Here is a 22,404-nt window from a genome sequence, read left to right as displayed (position 1 = left end):
CCCCCTCAGTCAATAACACAATTTCGCCTAAATGCATTCTGTTACTTTTTTGTCATTCTATTTTTTAAATCAACATCTGCCTTCTCAGATAACAATGTTTCATTAGTTCCATCTGTTATGAGGAAATGAAAATGACAGTTAACCTTTTCAGAATTACATTCACCCAGAAATTGTGCTCAAATTAAAAACCTTATTTGTGTTTGTTTACTCAAGTCGTTACAAAATCATTACCGACACTCACTGAGCGGCTATGACGCATCTTTGCAGTCTTTACTTCTGTGCTCAATGGGCGTCTCACTCAGTGGAGAGCAAACAAGGCTCTCAATCTGACAGCCCCCACTTAATGAGCAGCGATTGATTCGTCAGTGTCTCTGTGTGCGTACTCCAGTAATTATCTAACATGTAACATTAATGCGGCGCTCTGTTTACCTCGGGAATGACAGGAATGCAATTTAAAGGTGCCCGTGTAAAATGGATGAGCCCCCACCACCTTTAATGCAGAGCTGGTGTGATCACGGGGGCTATAATTCTATTTGAGTATTTTTTTTTTTTTTTTGAGGGAGGGAAACTTTCATCACCTGGATGAATGACCTTTTCAGCCGCTGGAGGAAAAGTATTCTCTTTATGAGTTTTCCTGCACAGCCTTTACAAATTTACAGGGTCAGCTCCATCATTCGTGCAGACTCGGGGAGTGTTCTGTGGAAGCTATCCTTTGGTCAATATATTCTCGTTCCTCTTTGCATTGCAGATTACACAGACACCGAGATTTAGACATGGCTTGTTAAACTAGGAATGTTAAAAATGCTGTAATTATTACAACATGGTCCTAAATATCGATTGTCTAATCTCATTCATTTGGAAGCAGTGATGTGATTTGTATTTAAGCTAATAACATAGAAGTATAGAATACGCCACAAGAGCCACGCTATTAGCAACGTGGTTATTAGCCTGTAATGCGCCCTGTTTGTTGGTCATTTTGTGTGTTGGTCACTTTAATCATGGTATGCGGGTAATTGTGTGCTCAGCATGTTAATCAGTGTGTGTGCGAAGCACTATCGCATGTGCCGATCCTCACTCTCAGTGTGGTAATCAGTGGTGTAGATTACTGGCTGGGCTTGGGGGCTCTCCCCCTGCATTTTATTTACCCTGTTAATTTGGACTGTGTGCTCAGTGCCAAAATCGATATTCTTCTCTGTGTTCCTCCTCAGGCGTGTGTGTGTGTGTGTGTATGTGTGTGTGTGTGTGTGTCTGTGCGTGTGTGTGTGCGTATGTGTGTGTGTGTGTGTGCATGTGTATGTGTGTGTGTGTGTGTGTGTGTGTGTGTGTGTGCTGTGTTTGTAATTACCTGTGTGCGTGTGTGTGTGTATGTGTGTGTGTGGGCATGTGTGTGTGTTGTGTTTGTAATTACATGTGTGTGTGTGTGTGTGTGTGTGTGTGTGTGTGTGCGCTTGTGTGTGTGTGTGTGCTTGTGTGTATGTGTTTGTATGTGTATGCTTGTGTGTGTGTGTGCGTCACATGTGCTTGTCACTTGTAACCATTGATTAACTGTGCCATGAGACTCTCAAGGGGCCTGAAGTAAGAAAGTGTGAAAGGTCATAGTTTAGATGTTCTCTGTAAGTGCCTGTCAAAACACTGCTCTTCTCCCCTGTTCCGGCGCTGCAAATTTTGTGCGACTCCCTGAACAGAACTGTGGTTGTGTTAATCCGCTCCAAAGAACCCTCGCTGCTAATAGCACAGCGACAAAAAAAGAGAGAACCGAGCCAGACCACTCATCATCACCATGGTAATACACAGATTATGCTAATTCAGATTATGCAAAGCAAGAAGGGATTACTGAGCCGAGCCAAATGAGACGCACGGCTCCAGAAAAGAGACAAAACAGCTGATTAAGTGAATGGTTGGAACAAAAATGTGGCAGGACTTTTACTTTATGAAGCCACACTTTTACACCTCTGATAGTATGTACAGCTGGCCCTTAGAATGACCAAACCAAGAGCTTACAAGTAAAGGTAGTAACATTACACTGAAAACAGCCTAAGGCTCAAAGGGTTTTAACCTTCATTAATAAGAAAGATGTGTGACATTCGAAGGGATTTATTAACGGTTTAATATACCAACTTAAATTTAATCTCACTGCTGGTTACACCTAGCCTGATATCGTCATACTCAGTTCTAGTCAGAATTTGTAGTCTGATACTGCTCCATTGGGACGTGATTATGGACGTATCTCAATTGGATAGACCTAACCAATCAGCGTATCAAAACAAAATAGCTTACCGTGAATGTTGTAGGAAGAACACCCGAACCATCCTTCTTCTCCACAAATGCCAACATTGTTTTCTGGTCGTTTTTAAAAGTTATTGCACTGTCAACATCTTGTACAAAGTCAAAGTCAAAGTCAAAGTCTGCTTTATTGTCAATTTCTTCACATGTCAAGACATACAAAGAGATCAAAATTACGTTTCCCACTATCCCACGGTGGAGACAAGACATATTTTACCAATTAGGTCCACAGACAAACATAACATTCAAGTAAACAATATAAAAAGTAAAAATAAGAAGGCACATACAATGAAGAAAATAAGAGCAGCAAAATTTGAGTTGAAAATGTGCAATTGTGCATACAGTAGACAGTCAATATAATAGTGCAAAAGTCAGGCCAATAAATGGCTGAGGTAGTTCTGTTTGACCTAAGTATGCAAGTGGCATAGTGGTGCAAGTTATGTAAGAGCAGCAGAAGTGTGTTCAGAAGTGTTTTCAGGACAACAGGACAACAACAACAAGTTGCAAAGTGTGCAAGTGTACAAGTGGTGTAGTGCAAGTGGAGTAGTGCAAGGCAGCCATTGTGGGTCCAAAGTCCAGGATGTTATGTAGCTGAGGGTGGAGGGGGGAGAGGGGGGAGAGAGTTCAGCATCCTAACAGCCTGGTGTATGAAGCTGTTGGTGAGTCTGGTGGTGCGGGAGCGCAGGCTTCTGTACCTCTTCCCAGAGGGCAGTTGATCAAACAAATTGTGAGCGGGGTGACTTGCATCACTAACAATTGTGGTCGCCTTGTGGGTGAGGTGGGAGGTGTAAATGTCCTTCAGGGAGGGGAGTGAAGCACCAATAATCCTTCCAGCTGTGTTCACTCTGCGCTGCAGGGCTTTCCTGTTGTATTCAGTGCAGCTTCTGCCCCACACAGCGATACAGCTGGAGAGGATGCTCTCAATGGTGCCTCGGTAGAATGTGCTCATGATGGCTGGTGGAGCACTTGCTCACCTGAGTTTCCGCAGGAAGTACAGGCGGCGCTGAGCTTTCTTCGCCAGTGATGCAGTGTTGGTGGTCCAGGAGAGGTATTCACTGATGTGCACCCCCAGGAATTTGGTGCTGCTCACTCTCTCCACCACAGCACCGTCGATGGTCAGTGGCAGGTGTTGGGTGTGACCTCTCCGGAAGTCAACAACAATCTCCTTGGTCTTGCTGATGTTCAGCAGGAGGTTGTTGTCCCTGCACCACGTGGTCAGAAGGTCGACCTCCAACCTGTATTGAGTCTCGTTGCCCTTGGTGATGAGACCCACCAGAGTTGTGTCGTCAGCAAATTTCACTATGTGGTTGTTGCTGTAGGTTGCAGTGCAGTCATGCGTCAGCAGGGTGAAGAGCAGCGGACTGAGCACGCAGCCTTGAGGGGCCCCCGTGCTCAGTGTGATGCTGCTTGAGATATTATTGCCAACACGTACTACACTGTACTTGAGGCCTCTGACAGAGGAAGTCCAGTAGCCAGTTGCAGAGGTAGGTACTGAGTCCCAGTTTGTCAAGTTTGCAGATGAGTTGTTGTGGTATTATGGTGTTGAATGCAGAACTGAAGTCTATAAACAGCAATCTCACATATGAGTCTCTTTTTTCCAGGTGGGTGAGTGCTGGGTGGAGGGCAGAGCAGATTGCATCCTCTGTGGACCGTTTGGCTCGGTATGCAAACTGGAAGGGGTCCAGGGTGGGGGGGAGAATGGATTTGATGTGTGACATGACAAGCCGCTCAAAGCACTTCATGACGATGGGTGTCAGTGCAACGGGGCGGTAGTCATTGAAGCAGGATGGAGCAGTTTTCTTCGGCACAGGTATGATGGTGGCAGCTTTGAAACATGATGGGACGATGGCTTGCTTCAGGGAAGTGTTAAAGATGTCTGTGAAGACATCCTTAAGCTCCTCAGCGCAGTCCTTCAGCGCACGACCTGGGATATTGTCTGGGCCTGCTGCCTTTCGGGTGTTGATAGCAGCAATTGTCCTCTTCACGCAGTCGGCAGAGAGGCACAGGGGCTGCTCGTGTGGAGGACAACAGACGCAATAGCGAAATCTAAATGTCTAGCTTCTAGCTTCTTTTTGTTGCAAACAAAATCAACTAAAGCATGCTCAGGTAACATGATAGACGAGACACTGTTGCTCATCTGTCCATCATTGTACAAAGCCTGCCCAAACGATTTGATTGGTCCGAACCACTCTGGTTCGGGCATAGTTGCTTCTCAATGGAACAAGTCCAGCTCGAACTTCCCAACCTCAAATGTTGTGGCCGGGGCTAAGTTCCGGCTGGTTTTCCAGGCTAGCTTACGCCCACTTGGTGATAAAAAATGAAAAGTAGATGACAGGTGTCCAGATGAATTCTCAACTGAGAATTCGTCTGGTGTTAGCCAGGCTAAAACAGCCCACCATATAGACAAAGGAAAACAAAAATAGGCCTACATGACAAAATACATCAACACAAAACTTACTATCCATTCTCATCAACTGTACACAACTCATTCTGAGTTTGGACTGCCCTGAATTCCCTCAAACGCTATCCGACTGTCCATCAGCTTCAAATGCATGCAATCCACCCTGTCTCATGCCACTAAATTCCTCAATATGGACATTCTATCACCATTACAGAGTCAAAATAATCACAACACAGTTACTTCAAATAATGTATGCTGGTACCCAGGGAATTTTGCACAGACATTGAAGAATTAATCCGTTAAAAACAGAGTTCTCATCAAGACAATTATTTTATCATTGACTAATTAAAAGCAACAAAAGACTGCCTCAATCGAAGATTCAAAGTGGATAGGCTTCTGGATATAGGATACTCTATAAAGCAGGAGCCTGTATAGGTTTCAGCCTTTATGGAAATCAGCCACGCAAGGATATCCCCTGGCTGGCACCAAGCAGATGTGTCCCCCATGAGCCCTGGTTCTCCTCCAGGTCTCCTCTCCTGTTATTACAAAATGGAGCCCGTCTTTTACTGCTTGTTCTTGTTGGGGTGGACACTATACAATTACATTTAATTGAATGTGCATGGGACATCATCAGACATGTCGTCCAGTCTCCTTTTTTGTAGTACTCTAACCTTCTGCATTTGCATATTTGCAAAATTTTGCTGTGGTGGTCACATTCAAGACTTACATATTCATTTCCCATAACCAAAAACATGCAAGCAGGAGCATATGTGAGAGAGAGAGAGAGAGACAGAGAGAGAGACAGAGAGAGAGAGAGACAGAGAGAGAGAGAGAGACAGAGACAGAGAGAGAGAGAGAGAGAGAGAGAGAGAGAGACAGAGAGAGAGAGAGAGAGAGCGTTGGTCAGTCACACAGACAGAAAGAGAGAGATAATTGTGTATGATACAGTACCTACGTATTTCGCGGTGACGTTACATTATGAGAAAATGTCTCAACAGAAATGTCACAGCACACGCACACCACCGTGACACACCACAAAATGTTTTGCCCTAGTGTTGTTCTCCATGATGTTCTGCCAGAGAAATAGTATGATAAACAATCATAGTATAGTCAAATAGTCAAACAATAAACTGCTGTAGCACTTTAGTATGGCTACCCTCTATATAGCATACTGTATCAAAATATTTACCAGTTTATGTACATCACTACATCAGCTACATCTGCTCTTTTGTTGGGTTTCATCCTATGGGCCTATCTCCATCTAGTGGTAGATATGAGCCATTGTTTCCAGTTGGTTCTGTGTCTGTGTGTGAAGGCATGATGTAGGCATGATGATGAAAATAAGAGAATGTGGATGCAGAAACTGTAGAAATAATAGACAAGACTAGTGTGTAGAAATAAGAGACAAGAGACTATGTTCTTGTTTGAAGATAAGAATTGTATAAAAATTAAGATTTAGACATTCTGGCTGAGATAGATAGATAACACAGCCAATACTGGTAAATATGATTACAGTAAACAGGGATTTGTGTAAGTCACCTCATAAGCCCTTCAGAAAGATGAACTCACGAGCTGAACTTGAGCTTTGTTAATGAGCATCATCTATCAAACCTTAGTAGGGGTGTTTGTGCTGGTGTCACAGTGTCTTTGAGATTTTTATTGGAGAGAATACATTTTGTTATAGTATATCAATAAAGAAATGCTGTAAATTAATATTTTAGCCCACCTCTATAGAGAAACATCCATCAGATGTTCACCTATTTTATCTCGTTGTTGTGCAGAGAAAAAAGTGAATGTCTCGTTATTCTCCACACTGCTGTGAGCTGTAGCTGGGCTCATAACCCACCAGGGAATGTTGTCTTTTTGGGACTGTCAAGGACATAAACATGTGCGGGCATGCACTCTCTCTCTCACACACACACACACACACGCATGCACGCACGCACACACACAAGCACACACACACATACACGCACACACACACACACACACACGCACATACACACACACACAGGCATGCACGCACACATTCACACACACACGCACGCACACACACAAGCACGCACGCACGCACGCATTCGCACACACACGCACGCACACACGCATTCGCACACACACGCACGCACACACTCAAGCACACACACACACACACACACACACACACACACACACACACACACACACACACACATCATCATCTTTCTAGCAGCTTCTTTCTCTAATAACATTGTGAAATCCTTGTTTATTCAGTGTAACTTGTAAGCCTCAATATAAGTCAAAAGTATGACAGTGGAGAGTTCAGCTTCAGCTGGTAGTGAGTGGGGCCTGTGTGATACAGCACAAGATGAGCTGCCATGACCCCCTTCGCTCGTCTGGCACAAGTAAAGCAACAAGACCCAGACTGCATCTTCTCTTCAAAAGGAAAACCTGAGAAAGAATGACCCAGAGGTGACCACACTTTCAAACAGCTCCGGTCCAGCACAGAACACGGCCATGCCGACATCTGTGATAGAGAGGAGCGGGAGGAAAGGGTCAGGCAGAGTCGGTCCTGGACTGAAAGTGAAGGTCACCGAGAGAAACGGGGAGTGGGGGTGGGGTTGGTGGAGGTGGTGTTGGTGGAGGAGGTGGTGGTGATGGTGGAGGGGTGTGGGCTTATATGAAAACACACAGCTACTTATAGAGACAGGGAGACGGATGAGCGTTTATTTGGGGTGGTAACCACAGAGCAGGTAACTTGAGAGAACAGGAGGAGGAAGAGGAGAAGGAGGAGAGAGAGAGAGAGGAAGACAAAGAACGAGAGAGGAGATACCTGGATGAGTTACCTAGTCGGATGGGCTGAGTGAAGTTAGCTGGAGGATGGAGAGAGAGGAGGGAGAGGGAGAGCGAGATGGGCTCCATACTCTGGCCATTGTCTTGCTGCTGTTTGCTGCACTTAAGCTTCTCTACCTGCTAGGGCTGATGAATAATGAGGGTGAGTTAGTCTACACACAAGTACTACACTCATTAAAGGACATGCCAGTCAACACAAAGGGTACATGACTGTGTAACACTGTGAGAACGATGGTGTCTTAAATTAGATAAATCTGCCGGTGAACTCTTGCTGCCTTTTTACCAATTGCTGTACTACTTGACAACTTGTACTGACAACTGCTGGAATTGTTTGGTTAAGAGTTTTTTTCAGAATGCATGTTTTGACCTGAATACTGTTGTGAACATGAATTATTTTTACAATATGCAGTAATATCTATGCAAAGCAAATGTGCAAATGAGAAGTTAACAATCAATCTCTTATATACTGTAGCCTACTGAGCATTTTCAAACCCTCACTTAATTCCACTGATCGTATTCATGGGCAATGTTTCTGATTTGCTTTGTTCATTTACTTGCTTCTCTCATGATTTGCATTTCATCCCATTGTGAGATAACTGGTCTGGAAGCTACAAATAAAACTGGCCATACTGACTGGTACAGTCCCCACAGATAAGCCAGCCTGGGTTTATTCGGTATGCTGTTGTGTGGAGCTGCTGTAGGTGGGTGTTAAACCGCTGCTGTGCCACAGATTTATAAAAATAAAATGGAGAGAGAGCTTATGTTCCTAATCCTTCCCTTTTATGCACATATTTGTATTTGTATGATGTTAAACACAGCCTTCCCTTTTATACACATATTTGTATTTGTATGATGTGCCGATCTTGATAAATGTAGAGTAAACATTCAGTACCACAAAGGCAAATGGTGAATCATGTATATTAGAGACATGGAACCACCGTTAGCTACAAATGCCTGGTCACTGACAATTAGATGATGTGTTATGTGGTTCAGACGATCCCAGAGTTTGGACTTTGCTTATCCTGTGTTTTTTTTTTATTCAAGCAGATTCATTCCGCCAGAATATCTTTAGTAAATTGTTTCTCTTGGAATACATGTACAAGCAAGCAGTAGCATTTGAAAAGAAAGCCATGTAAAAGTCAAAGACTTTGCGTTGACGGGGGCTTGGATGAGTTGGTATTCTAACCTACTTGCTTCACCACGCTGGCTAATATATTGTTCTTCTCATATAATCAACATTTTATGATGGTGGGATTTTTGCTATTGATTTGTGTGAGCTTTTTTTGTGATTTTTGGATGACAGAAAGCAGCATGGATATTTTAGACAGACATGGTTGTGAATCTGAGAAGGGGCTTAGTTAATGTTAAACATAAACAATGTGCAAACAAGGACCTTAGTTGAGTCTCACAATCATGAGATCTTATGCCCCTTACATTTTGAAGAAGAAATAACTATATGTGTAATGCATATATCATCGATGTGATGTATTATCAGTTGTGCTGTTTGGGCTCAGTTCAGTAACAAATGATTTCCTGGTGGGGAGCTATACAGTGCATTCCCTTCAACTCTGTGATGTGGCAGATGTCTGATCATCTTTCTTTAAAACCGCTGCTTTCCAGAACTATAGGTTAGTTCCTATAGGAAGCGCAGGCACAAGGGTGCATCCCCTGTGAGAGCTCATCACCTCTCTGCCCATAGCGTATGTGTTGTTCATGACTGTGCTCTTTCTAGGTGGGAGTGTGTGTGTGTGTTGTTGTTCATGACTGTGCTCTTTCTAGGTGGGAGTGTGTGTGTATGTGTGTGTGTGTGTTGTTGTTCATGACCATGCTCTGTGTGGGTGGGGGTATGTGTGTATGTGTGTTGTTGTTCATGACCATGCGCTGTGTGGGTGGGGGTATGTGTGTGTATGTGTGTATGTATGTGTGTGTTGTTGTTCATGACCATGCTCTGTGGTTTGGGGGTGTGTGTGTATGTGTGTGTGTGTGTTGTTGTTCATGACCATGCTCTGTGTGTGTGTGTGTGTGTGTGTGTGTGTGTGTGTGTGTGTGTGTGTGTGTGTGTGTGTGTGTTGTTGTTCATGACCATGCTCTGTGTGGGTGGGGGTATGTGTGTATGTATGTGTGTGTTCTGTGTGGGTGGGAGTGTGTCCTTCTGTAGTCCTCTCTGCAGTTCCGTAGTCCACTCTGCAGTTCCGTAGTCCTCTCTGCAGTTCCGTAGTCCACTCTGCAGTTCCGTAGTCCTCTCTGCAGTTCCGTAGTCCTCTCTGCAGTTCCGTAGTCCTCTCTGCCTCTGTGTGACTGTGTGTCCTCTGCCACGTCTGCCTGGGAGGTGTGTGTGTAATGAGCTGCTAATGGGGGGATCAGCAGGGCAGGGGAGCTCAGGGACCACGCGCACACCTGCAGGGGGGCTCCCTGCTACAACAGCACCCGCCACACACACACACACACACACACACACACACACACACACACACACACACAAGTGCACACACTCTCACACACACACACACACACACACACACACGCAGGCACACACACACACGCACACACACACACACAAGTGCACACACTCTCACACACACACACACACACAAGTGCACACACTCTCACACACACACACACACACACACACACACACACACACACGCAGGCACACACACACACGCACACACACACATAAGTGCACACACAAGTGCACACACACACACACACACACACACAAGTGCACACACTCTCTCTCACACACACACACACACACACACACACACAAGTGCACACACACACTCACACACAAGTGCACACACTCTCTCTCACACACACACACACACACACACAAGTGCACACACACACTCACACACACACACAAGTGCACACACTCACACACACGCACACACACACACACACACACACAAGTGCACACACACTCACACACTAACACAAGTGCACACACTCTCACACACACACACAAACAAACCTGCTTTGCTGATTAGAGGGCACATGAGAGTGACTTGTCTCTTGAAAAGACAAAACTCTCCTCTCTAGTTTCTGCCTCTCTTTCTCTGTATCACACACACACACACACACACACACACACACACACACACACACACACACACACACACACACACACACACACTTTAACGCCAATCCTACTGAAACACCTGGTGAAGGTGAAATACCCAGACAGATACACTAGGTCAAGCTATGGCTCCTCCTCCAAAACCATTGGATTGTCGACTCTAATAACAGAGTCAGTCTCAGATAACACTATACTGACTGTGTGTGTGTGTGTGTGTGTGTGTGTGTGTGTCTGCAGATAAGAATGATGATGATCTGGAGATGGCCATGGTCATCCACCGGCCCGAGGGCCTTGACCAGATGGAGGCCCAGACCAACTTCAACAAGAAGGAGCTGCAGGTCCTCTACCGCGGCTTCAAGAACGTATGTGTGCCCCCCTCCGACTTTGTACTCTAACTCATTCAGTCTTTCCTCTCTGTTGCTCTATAGCAGGGATTCCCAAACTGTGGTACACGTACCCCCGGTGGTACGCGAGCTGCTTCTAGGGGGTACGCGAGATGCAAAGGGCTATGGCGGACAGGTGTAAAATGAAAATGTTAAATCTTTTGTAATTAATTCATGAATAAATACATAATTTCGAATCAGGTCATAATGATATGGAAACATGAAATTAAAGGATATCATTTATAAACTCTGTATGTGTTCATCAAAAAAGGGCAGCTTATTAAACATGTCGCCTGGAATAGCTAATAGAATGCGTTACTTTTGAATGCGTTAATGGTCCGTGGTCCGTGAGGGGAACGTTTCGCGGATATAACAGGTTTTTGAAAACAACAAAAACAGAAAGGAGGGAAGGAGCAAAGCTAGGAGTTATTTCAGATGGGCAAGAAAGGTAACATTAAGCTAGGCTTTACATTTAACAAACTAAAGGTAGTATAGCCTAATGTTGTCCAAACGAATACATCCTTGTCAGGCGTTGTTGTAGGCCTATTATAAGATATTGTATGTGTATGTAGTTAGGCTACTATGCAGGCTACTTTTCATAACTTTTTAAGGGGGGGGGGGGGGGGGGGGGGGGGTTATAGAATGCATTACGTTTTTATGTGTTTATGTGTCGGATGGTGGGGGTACGCTAGCCGAGTCGGAATGTAGGCGGTGGTACGCGGGGGGAAAAGTTTGGGAACCGCTGCTCTATAGTATAACTCTATTGAGCTGCCACTAGGCCCAGGGGTAACCCCCCCCCCCCCCCCACTCCCCCACCCCCGTACTGAGCTGGGTTCTCCCCAAGATTTCCTCCAGTTTACTTGCCACTATCACCTTGCTTGCTTTGGCAGCTTCAGGCCTTGGACTCTGCATTGTTGTTAAGTTGCTAAAGGCGTATCTGTGTATTAAATCAACAGCCACTTTCTGTCATATTATCTGTCTGCCTGTCCTCTTACATATCAAGTGTACATATCAGCGCCATTCTACGGTTATTGTCTTTATATTACGTGTCATATGACCGGCTCGCCAATAATGTTCCTGCCTTTCAAACATGCTTGATATAATGTTGGAGCAGAGATCCTGTCTGGAAACCACAAGTTTTTTTCCCCATCTGTCAGTAAAGGGACTCTTTAGAGTATAAACAATGTAGGAATCCCTCTTGTCTTAATTTCCCAACGTTCTGGGTAGGTAGGTACCCATTTATCACTAATGGGGTACCCAAGTCATCTTGTGCGTGTCTAAAAGGGTCATGCTCTTACCCGCAACTAAATAGTAACATAGTGCAATAACCAGCATCCCTGGCGTCTACTGGCAATATCAGAGATTTCATTATCTTAATGGTAAGTCGGTGTGGCATCAAATTGAGTTTGTAGCCTTCGTTTTAAGGTCAAGGAACGGCATTGTGTTGCTTTTAAAAAGTTCTTCTCTAATAAGTTTGCTCACATACAAGTGATTGTTATTGTTTAGCATTTGTGAAGAACTTTTCTTTTTTCTTGGCCTGTCTCTCTCACCATTCTAGGAGTGCCCCAGCGGAGTGGTCAACGAAGATACCTTTAAACAGATCTACTCACAGTTTTTCCCACATGGAGGTCAGTATTGAGTTTTATGTACCTGCCTGTCAAGCAGAAAAAAACAGGGGTTGATTATATTTGAATATACAATGGACATTGGTGCTGTTTGGCAATAATGAAATGAAATATTAATGTTACATCTTATGTCTTAGGTGTATTACTTTTATACTGGAACTGGGGGCAGTACAATTATGTATACAAGATTGTGAATACCCAAATCATTCAACCTCATTAAAGTTGTCTTTATTATTAAGCTATCTGAGGTTATCTGAATTCACAACACAGTTTGTTTTATCGATGGCCATAATGCCAGTTGTTAGTCTCTGCTAAATACAGAGGGTAAACTGGTGAGGCCGCAGAGCAATGTGCTTTGTACCGCGATAGAAATCAATGGTGAGTCCTAATTGATTGTGTTGTAAACACAACCCTGAGAGATGAATCCCTTTGCTCGGCCTCTCCTTCATTGTCCTCTACAGCCTCTCTCCTCTCTCTCTGTGTTCTGCTCTAGATGCCAGCACATACGCACACTATCTATTCAACGCTTTCGACTCGGAGCACAGTGGATCCATCAAGTTCGAGGTAATCCCTCGGCAGCTTTAATCTTTTTCTAACTTCGGTTGTAATCGCTGTGGCCCTTGCTCTTCTGAAGCCACAGCCTTTTGGCTTGTTATCTTATACAGAATAGCCCTGCCAAGAGTCCAGCATGATGATTCATCACAGATGGCTTATCTTTCTTCATCCTGAAGTGAAAAAAAAATGTTTAATTTAATGTATTTTTCTTTCCCTTTGGACTCTCTTTCACCTCCTCCTCCTCCTCCTCCTCTCTATCCCTCTCTCAGGACTTTGTTATGGCTCTGTCTATCTTGCTGAGGGGTTCGACGAGAGAGAAGCTACAGTGGACTTTCAACTTGTACGACATCAACAGAGATGGCTACATCAATAAAGAGGTCCGTGCATAAAGATAGAGGAGACAACACACCTTGATACGTTGTACTGCAGGTGCAGCTATTTAAAAAAGTGCAACATAGTATGAAAAAGAAAAAAAAAAATACATAACACTGGGCACCTGACAGCCTGAAACATCAGCTCATTAATAAACCTGTTGTTCATGTGAGCTGTGTTGCACTGCTTTTTCTTTGTCACACTGTGCCAGGGGCGTAGCACAAGATCCTGGGCCCTATGCATAGGCAGTCTTGATTGGCACAAGATCCTGGGCCCTATGCATAGGCAGTCTTGATTGGCACAAGATCCTGGGCCCTATGCATAGGCAGTCTTGATTGGCACAAGATCCTGGGCTCTATGCATAGGCAGTCTTGATTGGCACAAGATCCTGGGCCCTATGCATAGGCAGTCTTGATTGGCACAAGATCCTGGGCCCTATGCATAGGCAGTCTTGATTGGCACAAGATCCTGGGCTCTATGCATAGGCAGTCTTGATTGGCACAAGATCCTGGGCCCTATGCATAGGCAGTCTTGATTGGCCCCCATGTCCCTGCCCCAATCCAGACTTTTCAAGGGCCCTCTCCCCCCCTGGGTCCCTGGTAATCAGTCCCACTTTTACCCCCAATTTGATGCCCCTGTACTGTGCATAGAAACATATCATCACATATATGTATGCTAGACAGGCTATGGCAAGTAGTTATGACAGCTAGTTTAACACTTTTGCAATGTAATGACTCAAGGCCAATTTGTTTTATGGAGTAGGACTATTCAGCATGGAACCTGTATAGTGCATTTTGACCAACATGACATTAGCAATTGAAAATGTAAAAAACAGCAGACATTTGTACAAAATCAGTTGCATGGATGTACTAAAGCATTGGAGGAAAACTGCTGTAATGATTTGAGAATTTCAATTCTGATCCGAGCCATGTGCCAAGGAAAAAACTGTAATGATATGGAATAACTTCCGTATACTGCCTCTAGTGGACATTTATCGGTAATATTTGGTTTATTAATCTGTAAACTTTATTTTTCTTACGATGGGGACATATATTATCTTAATGAATTATTATTATTGTCATTTATTATGTTGTTGCTGTCACATTTGTTTTTCAGGAGATGATGGACATTGTCAGAGCCATATACGACATGATGGGGAAATACACATACCCAGCACTGAAGACAGACACCCCAAGACAACATGTGGATGCTTTCTTCCAGGTCCATACACATTTACATGGCATGCACATTGAGAGGCATAATTGATATTTAAGAGCTCTTGTTAATGTTAAATGCTGCCATCCTTTCAACACATCTTTATCTTTGCAGAAGATGGATAAGAACCGTGATGGAGTGGTGACATTGGATGAGTTCATTCTCTCGTGCCAAGAGGTGAGATTCCACCTCCACATACATCTTATGCCAGTTTGTCATATTTGTTTTGTGCACTGACAAGTGTCAGCATGCGTGGGCCAAAATGTATGCGCATATACAAGAAAATTTTACAATATTTCTGATCTCATTTCGTATCTTTATTACTGCATATACTGTATTTACAACTTAAACAATCAATTTCATATCCCTCTGTGTATTTTATAATCCTCTTTCTTTGTTCATTTTGAAAAGAAATCTATGGTTTACATCGCCACCTAGTGGTAGAAGCTCATATTAGTACTAGTAGGGTAGGGTAGGGTATTCACTGTGGAGTCACTGTGGAGTCACAATTAAAGTTCCCTGTCATTTTCTGTTCTTTCTTATCTCTTATTCTCTTCCCAGGACGAGAACATCATGCGCTCATTACAGCTGTTTGAGAATGTAATATAAGCAAAAAGAAGCACAGCCGACCAGAGGACAGGTGCAGGCGCGACAGGAGTGAGCAGACAGAAGAATGCAGAATGGGATCAGATGGTCGAATGACAAGCTGTGACAGAGACAACGGACTCTGCTTGGCTGTCTTTCAACAATGCCACTAACATCCCTGGCACAACACACAACCACATTACCATGGCAACAGTGTGGGGGTGCAGGCCCGACTTTTTCCAACCTTGACCTTGACCCCCTTGTTCCTTCGAAACCTCTTATCCCGGTGTTCCTATTGGTCATTTGCTGTGTAGCTGTTCTTCCACGTTGTGTAACAGGGCACACCAAAGCTGCCTTTCCACCACAGACCCCAATGGTTTTGATCATGATTGTGAACTACTGTAGGATAACATCACACACTTGACTATGCTAGGCTAATATGATCACACTGAAATGCTTGACCAGAGGATTATGGGATTGATTACTGTTCTTTCGAGAGCATTTACGTGTTGCATGATTCTATGATGATTCACAAATTGGTTACTTCATGTGATGGTTTGCATTATTTTGAAAACTAAACTCCAGCTAATTATGACACGCCTTGCGAGCATAATGGCCAAATTCTCCCAGTCCTTAATTCACATAGTAAGGAGCAAATATAACTGCCACAGATTTAGCACATGTAGGCGTGCCGCCACTAAACACCTTACTTGTACCTTTTCCTCATATTCTTAGTAGCACATTACTTAAGTAGCACAACAGGGAAAGGGCCTAAAGTACGTGTCTGCTTTAGCATGATAACCATTAGCCTCTATGGTGGAAAGACAGTTTATCACTGGCGTGACACCACACTGGTATGTCAAAATAATTATTGACAATTATTGTCAAAAGAATGATTGAATATTATATCCTACCTGTATTGGAGACAATCAAATAACACTCATTTACATGCAGATGAATTATATTCCACGTGACCTAAACTGTACTGAAACTGTAGGCCTAATGTACTGCTGTCCCTTTGTCAGTGTGTTCTCTGCTCATATATTCCACTCCTATAATCTTATTGGACGTCCGGTGTAAATATCACGCTCCCCCCCCCCCCCCCGGTCCTCCTCCAACCAGTTATTTCCTGACCATGTCTGTCCTAATATTTAGATGCTTCTTCTGTGTTTGCTGTTGGCCTGTGCTCGTAGTTGTGACGTTTGCCTTGGATTTAAAACCTTGGGTTCTTGGTCTGAGTTCTGTCAGGCTGTCTCTGTATTGGTCTGTTCATCTGTCTGTCTGAGTTTATGGGCGAGAATTGTACTGGGCCAGTCGAACAGTGTGTGTGTGTGTAAGCGAGTAAGTGAGTGAGTGTGTGTGTGTGTGAGTGAGGGAATGAGTGTGTGTGTGTGTGTGTGAGCGAGTGAGTGAGTGTGTGTGTGAGCGAGTAAGTGAGTGAACAAGTGAGTAAGTGTGTGTGTGTGTGAGAGAGAGTGAGTAATTGTGTGTGTGTGTGTGTGAGAGTGTGAGCGAGTAAGTGAGTGAACGATAGGTGTGTGTGTGTGTGTGAGAGAGTGAGTGTGTGTGTGTGTGTGTGTGAGAGAGAGAGAGTGAGTGTGAGTGTGTGTGTGAGAGAGAGAGTGTGTGTGACTCCATTGAGGCTCCTGATCTGAGATATTGTTTTTTGTTGGTTTGTTTCCTTTGTCCCTTGACTAAAAGAAATCCTGTGCCGTATCAGAAACTCACTGTGAATGGATACTTCTCATACTGTGATTGTTGGATAGATGAAGAAATGAGGAAGACGTCAGTCAGAGCTCAGGACAGATTTAGAGGAGATAAGCCATTCAAGTCAGTGAAAAATAAAGGGCAATGTATTTCCTCCATAAATCACTAACAAATAAATATATGGCCACTTGGACTAAATGGCTAACTTGAAATAAATTATTTACTTTGAATATTTTCATTTGTGTTTTAGTTGAACTTATTTAACTGGCCATGGTATTCAGTGTGAACGGATCTTATTTCAAAAATTTGCGAATGTTTATAAACTATGTAAATTTGAGTTGCAATTACAAAAGATGTACATTAATTTAATCTCTTGATGGTGGATCAGTTCATTTCCTGAGGGCATAAGGACAGCCTTTTAAATTACCTACACAGACAGATAGCGCAGACAGGCAAGCAGACAGACAGACAAAATATGAAGAGTTGTTCAAATGTTGTATAAAATAATATTTAACAATAAACTTTGCAAAGAATAGTGTGATTTTGGTCTTTTCTTACACACAGCTTGCAATGCCATTTTAGTGCAACAAAGACATGGCAATTTGAGTAACAGAGAAATGACCATAACTACCTCTGTGAATATTATATACAAATATCAAATATTACATTTTACAAGTAATTATACATTACCCCATTAGTGACAAAGGAACATCCACAATCCAAATATGTTTAAGAAAATGTTAAGAGTGAAGGATGGCAGTTTCTCTGAACAATTGACAATTTACGAATAAACAGTTCTTCAAACCATAAACCATATTCAACAAATGTTTTTCAAAATATAACATTCCAATTATTCATAACACCTCTGTCATGAAGTCTTCAATCCATCAGTTAAATTTTTAGTTACACATATTTTTTTTAATATATGCAAATATGCATATTCTATCAAATCTCATCAAAATTCACCGGTAAACACTGCAACATGAAAAGTGGCAGATAGTAGTCACCACCCAATGCTTGAAAAGGACCCAGACAGGTAACCAAGAGGAGCTCTGTGAACTCCAACGGCGGCTACCCATAGGTGTTGCAGGCAACGCAAAGAGATTTTGTCCTCAGTGGAGGCCTGAAACTTCAGCCCTTTTGGTCATCTCCACCCCCACACCAACCTCATCTCTGACTGGTCTCAGGCCAGTGGCGCTGTGGCGCTCCCTGCCCCTAGTTTGCCCGCTCCCTCCTGTGCCCACGGCTGCAGGTTCTGCAGGGCGAACAGGGAGGAGTTGTGCATGCACAGCGGGTCGCTGGACACCGATTCGCCCAGGGACTTCTGGAGGGCGTCGGCTTGCAGCTGGAGCAGCATCCGATTGGCCTGCTGCCGCTCCGCTTCCCTCTCCTCAGCTGTCTGTCTCCTGGGAAGCCAAAGAAGTGACATGTGAAATTAATGAATGCAGATTGAGTTTTTTTACATGAATGAGACATTTGTTGGAGTTGCCCCAGAGAAAAATACATCAGTCTTAAGAGGTATAGCTGTCAACCCATTCAAATTAGTAATATCATTATTTTATTGAAAATGATTAGCAAAAAATAGCACTCTAGCTCATTGCATCCTATTAAATAAATTTGAAATAGAAGATTGATTCATTGCTGAATTTTGTTGCCAAATTCAAGGCAAAACACAGAGTGTGACAAACTCTTGTCATGTTCTTAAAGCACCATAACAAGATTTGGTTGTCAACTGAATGTTTGCCCATTCCATGGTTCTTCACAGCCCATAAACAGTGCAAACAATGGACAGGAACATCAGGTTCTGATAGTGTAAAATCTAAGGCTTACTAGGAAATCTAAAATGCAACCCGATCATGACCAGCTTACAGAAGCCGCCTTGAGCACATTTTGAAAAAAAAAACTTGCATGCTATCTGCTCTATCTATTGGATCAATCTGGACCAAAGGTGTTAAGCATCCATCTTCTGTCATTCATCAATATGCCATACATTATGGGGTTGCGTGCAATGGTGTATAGACTTACACACTGCAAAGCGCCATGGGTTTTTGTCATTTGTTTAGGTGTTTATTAATTTGGGTGTATATTAATAGAAAATAGACTCCATGTCTTAATCAGTTGAATTCAATTCAGCTCAATTTAGCTGAATTGAATTAAACTGATTTAGACATGGAATATATTTCCTATTAATATAATAAATATAACTTATTTTTAATTGCAGATGAAATATAAGAAAACAATTTTGTTATAACACGAAAATATCAAAGTTACCACCTACATGACCTATGACCTTTCTAACTTTTTGCACACCTTTGTTAGATTCATTCCACCATTTCAAATATCAAAACTAAAGACTATTTAGCCAGCTGAACCTACTAATAATTCAGCAAACCTGTATTCGACAATGCCATATTCCACTTTCATAGGCATAAGTGGTATTATCCCTAATTCGTTTATGGAACAAACACGGCGGACACGTGTAGGCCTTCACTTTCTTTTTGCTTCTGTTGAGCGTGAACGATGCTATGGAGGGACATGTTTGGCTAGTTTGTGTAAACTGAGTAAGTAGGCCTATGACATTTTGTCTTCGTTCAAATGCCAAATATTTCACTAAATGATAGTGAATCATACACACATACAAGTTGCCCAATCATTCATTGAGTGTAGGGTTAACAGACCTCCATTTTGTTCGGCGGTTCTGAAACCAAGTTTTAACTTGCGCGTCCGTCATCTTCAGGGTTTTCGCTAGAGATGCTCTCTCTGCACTGGCTAGATACTTCTGTCGGTGAAACCTCTTCTCCAGTTCGCATATTTGGACTCGAGAGAATGACGTTCGCGGTTTTTTCCTCTTCGGTGGAGTACGATTCTGGTATGGATGGCCGATGCGTCGAGTGACCGTGAAAGGGATGAGTGCTGCAGAGATAGATGCGGAGAGAACTGGTTAGCGGTAATCAACTCACTTTGTAGGTTCTGGGCTTCAATGCAAAAGACAAACATGACACAATTTCAAAAACTTCTCATCTACACAAATTAATATGATATCCTTAAAACTGCAATTGAAGGTCAAAAATCAACAACATACGACGTGATCCCTGAGCAAAACGTGAAACAGTGAACAAAACTTTCATGGCTCCCAAAAACTCCGGTCTTGTTACAGGCCTGAAAGCAGTGCGGAAGACTTTGCAATTTATCCTTGCACTGTGGTTTTGAATGATTATGCATTCGTTATTTTAGGCTACTGTAATGCAAGTAAATAACCTAAGGTAGTTACTGTAGATATAATTGTTTAAAACATAGTCTATAGGCTATCAGGGTTGTAGGCTACGCCAAAAAAGGAATTAGACAAAATATGCAAGCCAAAAAATATGTAGACCAAGTGTTTATTCTCGTAATAGTACCACGATGAACAAGAATGTATAATTATGTAACACTCAATTCATAACGAATAAGATTAAATATAATATCATATTTTGGAGAAAGCTGCATGCCACGAAAGATTTTCATAGGAACATAAAGCCTGCTATTCTATGTCATTTAAGATAAATTAAAATAAATGAATCCAGTAGGGCTTTTAAACTTAATTGTGTATATTTTGTGAAGAATGCAGCCCATTGGCAAATTTCACATAACTCCCCAAAGACGGCAAAATGGTTTGTATTAAATTACGCTACACTGATCTAGAATTATATCTTTATTTGCTGACATGCATTAACATTTGTTCACCTGGTAATCTATCCTTGGCAAACCTACGGTTGTTTTCCATCCAGGGAAAGCACAGACTTCCGATATTCGCCACTGAGCTGGTCATGGGTGGCGGAACCGCCGCTGCGAGAGGTCTGTGAGCCGGAACTCGAATCACCCCCCTGGGCACTAGAGTTCTGTTCATCCCATATACATTAAAGTCTTCTAACGGCCCCGTAATACCAGAGAAAGAGACCGACAGCGCAGTATAAGGAGCCGTGCATGTTCCATTGGGACTGCTGAGGCGGTAGCTGTCCAAGCCACTCTCTGACCCGCTCCGGTCACTGTTCGACCGACCGTTCTCTGGATCTGAGCCACCGAGAATCTGGTCAATCCCAAAGCGAATGGGTTCATGATGGCCGGCTTTGGGTTGCTTTACGCTGCTAGGCTCCGGACTGGGCACCTGTTCCATTCTCAATGGTCACTTTCCTTGGTCGTGCGTCCAGAGCGAGAGAAATCAATGAGACGTCAAATAAACTTTCTGAAATTAGGTTAATCTGAATAAAGACAATGGTTTTCCCTCATTTTAGAACATTCGTTTGGCATATGTGTCCGCATCTTGGCCATCGTCTCCTTTCAGTATAAACAAAACCTTAAAACTCCGACAGGTTTCCTCAGCTCCTTGTCTTGTGTGCCCAAGCTCATTTAACTTGGGTGCTTGGGAGTGCGTTTGCCAGGTCTCTTTCAGGCATAGGGTTGTTATGACATATTCATGTGCTAGTGTTTCTATTGGTTGTATATGTCAAACCCCGCCTGACCAATGAGTGACGTTTCAAACAATGGGCAAAACAACCCCTATCTTGAAAGTAAAGGTAGGGAATGCATTTTCTGAATCATTTTGTTAATACCAACATACCCAAATGATTACATCATGCACGCATTTTGTGAATGTCACCGTTTATAATTTGCACTGCAAATTAACCTACAGTAATACATTTGTGTAATGTGAGGAGAAGATCGATTGTTTTATGATCGAATTAATTAAATATGGTAATTATTTATATTTTTAAAAGAATCATAGGATCGTATTTTTAACATTATTTTATGCTAAAGCAACGTGTGTGTGCGCGTACCCTTTGACATCTGGTTGAAATGAGTATTTCTGTTAGGAGGGTAGAGTTGTGGAGATAAATTTGAATCGTTATGGCTCTATGTGACTTTTTTATTGATCTTTCTATGTAACCTTAGAGTAGCTAATATTAAATGTGAGAGTTGACATTTGTCATGGCCGAATGTGATAGGCTAGTGGCAAAATGCTCTATTGATTGCCCGGGGTATCCTAATGCGCTCATGCGTCAACCAGCCTGTGTCTTCTCTGCGATAGAGAGACGCTGCCTGACAAGACTAGACATGTAGCCTGTAGCCTACCTACAGTTGAGTAAAAACTACTCATGTCTATACTGTCGATAAATTGGGGTCACTATTATGATTATCTGCCCACGAGCCCCCATCATTTTCCTATGTCATTCAATGGACTCAGTGCTGCAAGGTCAAAGGCTGAATAGACCAGTAGGCAAGACAGAGAGCTCCACTCATCTCCTAAAGCCAAAGGCTAGCAGAAATGAAGTGTGGGTAAGGAGATCCGGTCGTCCAGGAGATGCGCAATGAAAAGCACCCTGAAATTGACTT

The 22,404-nt window shown here is 43.0% G+C and overlaps 2 protein-coding genes across 2 annotated transcripts; one reads left to right on the top strand and one right to left on the bottom strand.

The window, feature by feature from the left end:
• The first annotated feature begins 10,825 nt into the window (after positions 1-10,825).
• kcnip1a (Kv channel interacting protein 1 a) lies at positions 10,826-15,351 on the top strand. The gene is made up of 7 exons (XM_076292905.1): positions 10,826-10,954; positions 12,534-12,603; positions 13,094-13,164; positions 13,425-13,532; positions 14,644-14,748; positions 14,857-14,919; positions 15,304-15,351. Exons 1-7 carry the CDS (start codon positions 10,853-10,855, stop codon positions 15,349-15,351), a joined length of 567 nt encoding a protein of 188 aa, XP_076149020.1. The 5' UTR covers positions 10,826-10,852.
• A 2,866-nt stretch (positions 15,352-18,217) lies between these two features.
• On the bottom strand, positions 18,218-21,187 carry tlx3a (T cell leukemia homeobox 3a). Its single transcript, XM_076292710.1, has 3 exons — positions 20,758-21,187; positions 19,713-19,947; positions 18,218-18,440 (listed from the first exon to the last, which is right to left on the bottom strand). The coding sequence occupies exons 1-3, from the start codon at positions 21,185-21,187 to the stop codon at positions 18,218-18,220; spliced, it is 888 nt and encodes a 295-aa protein (XP_076148825.1).
• Between the last annotated feature and the right edge of the window lie 1,217 nt (positions 21,188-22,404).

This window comes from Alosa pseudoharengus, unplaced genomic scaffold, assembly GCF_046254945.1.
Source record: "Alosa pseudoharengus isolate Yale_2024_CS ecotype anadromous, Long Island Sound unplaced genomic scaffold, YU_APseudo_1.1 YU_APseudo_1.1_scf_19, whole genome shotgun sequence".
Lineage (NCBI taxonomy): Eukaryota > Metazoa > Chordata > Actinopteri > Clupeiformes > Clupeidae > Alosa > Alosa pseudoharengus.
The sequence above is the reverse complement of the archived record's forward strand: the minus strand, read 5'-3'. Positions and strand labels throughout refer to the sequence as shown.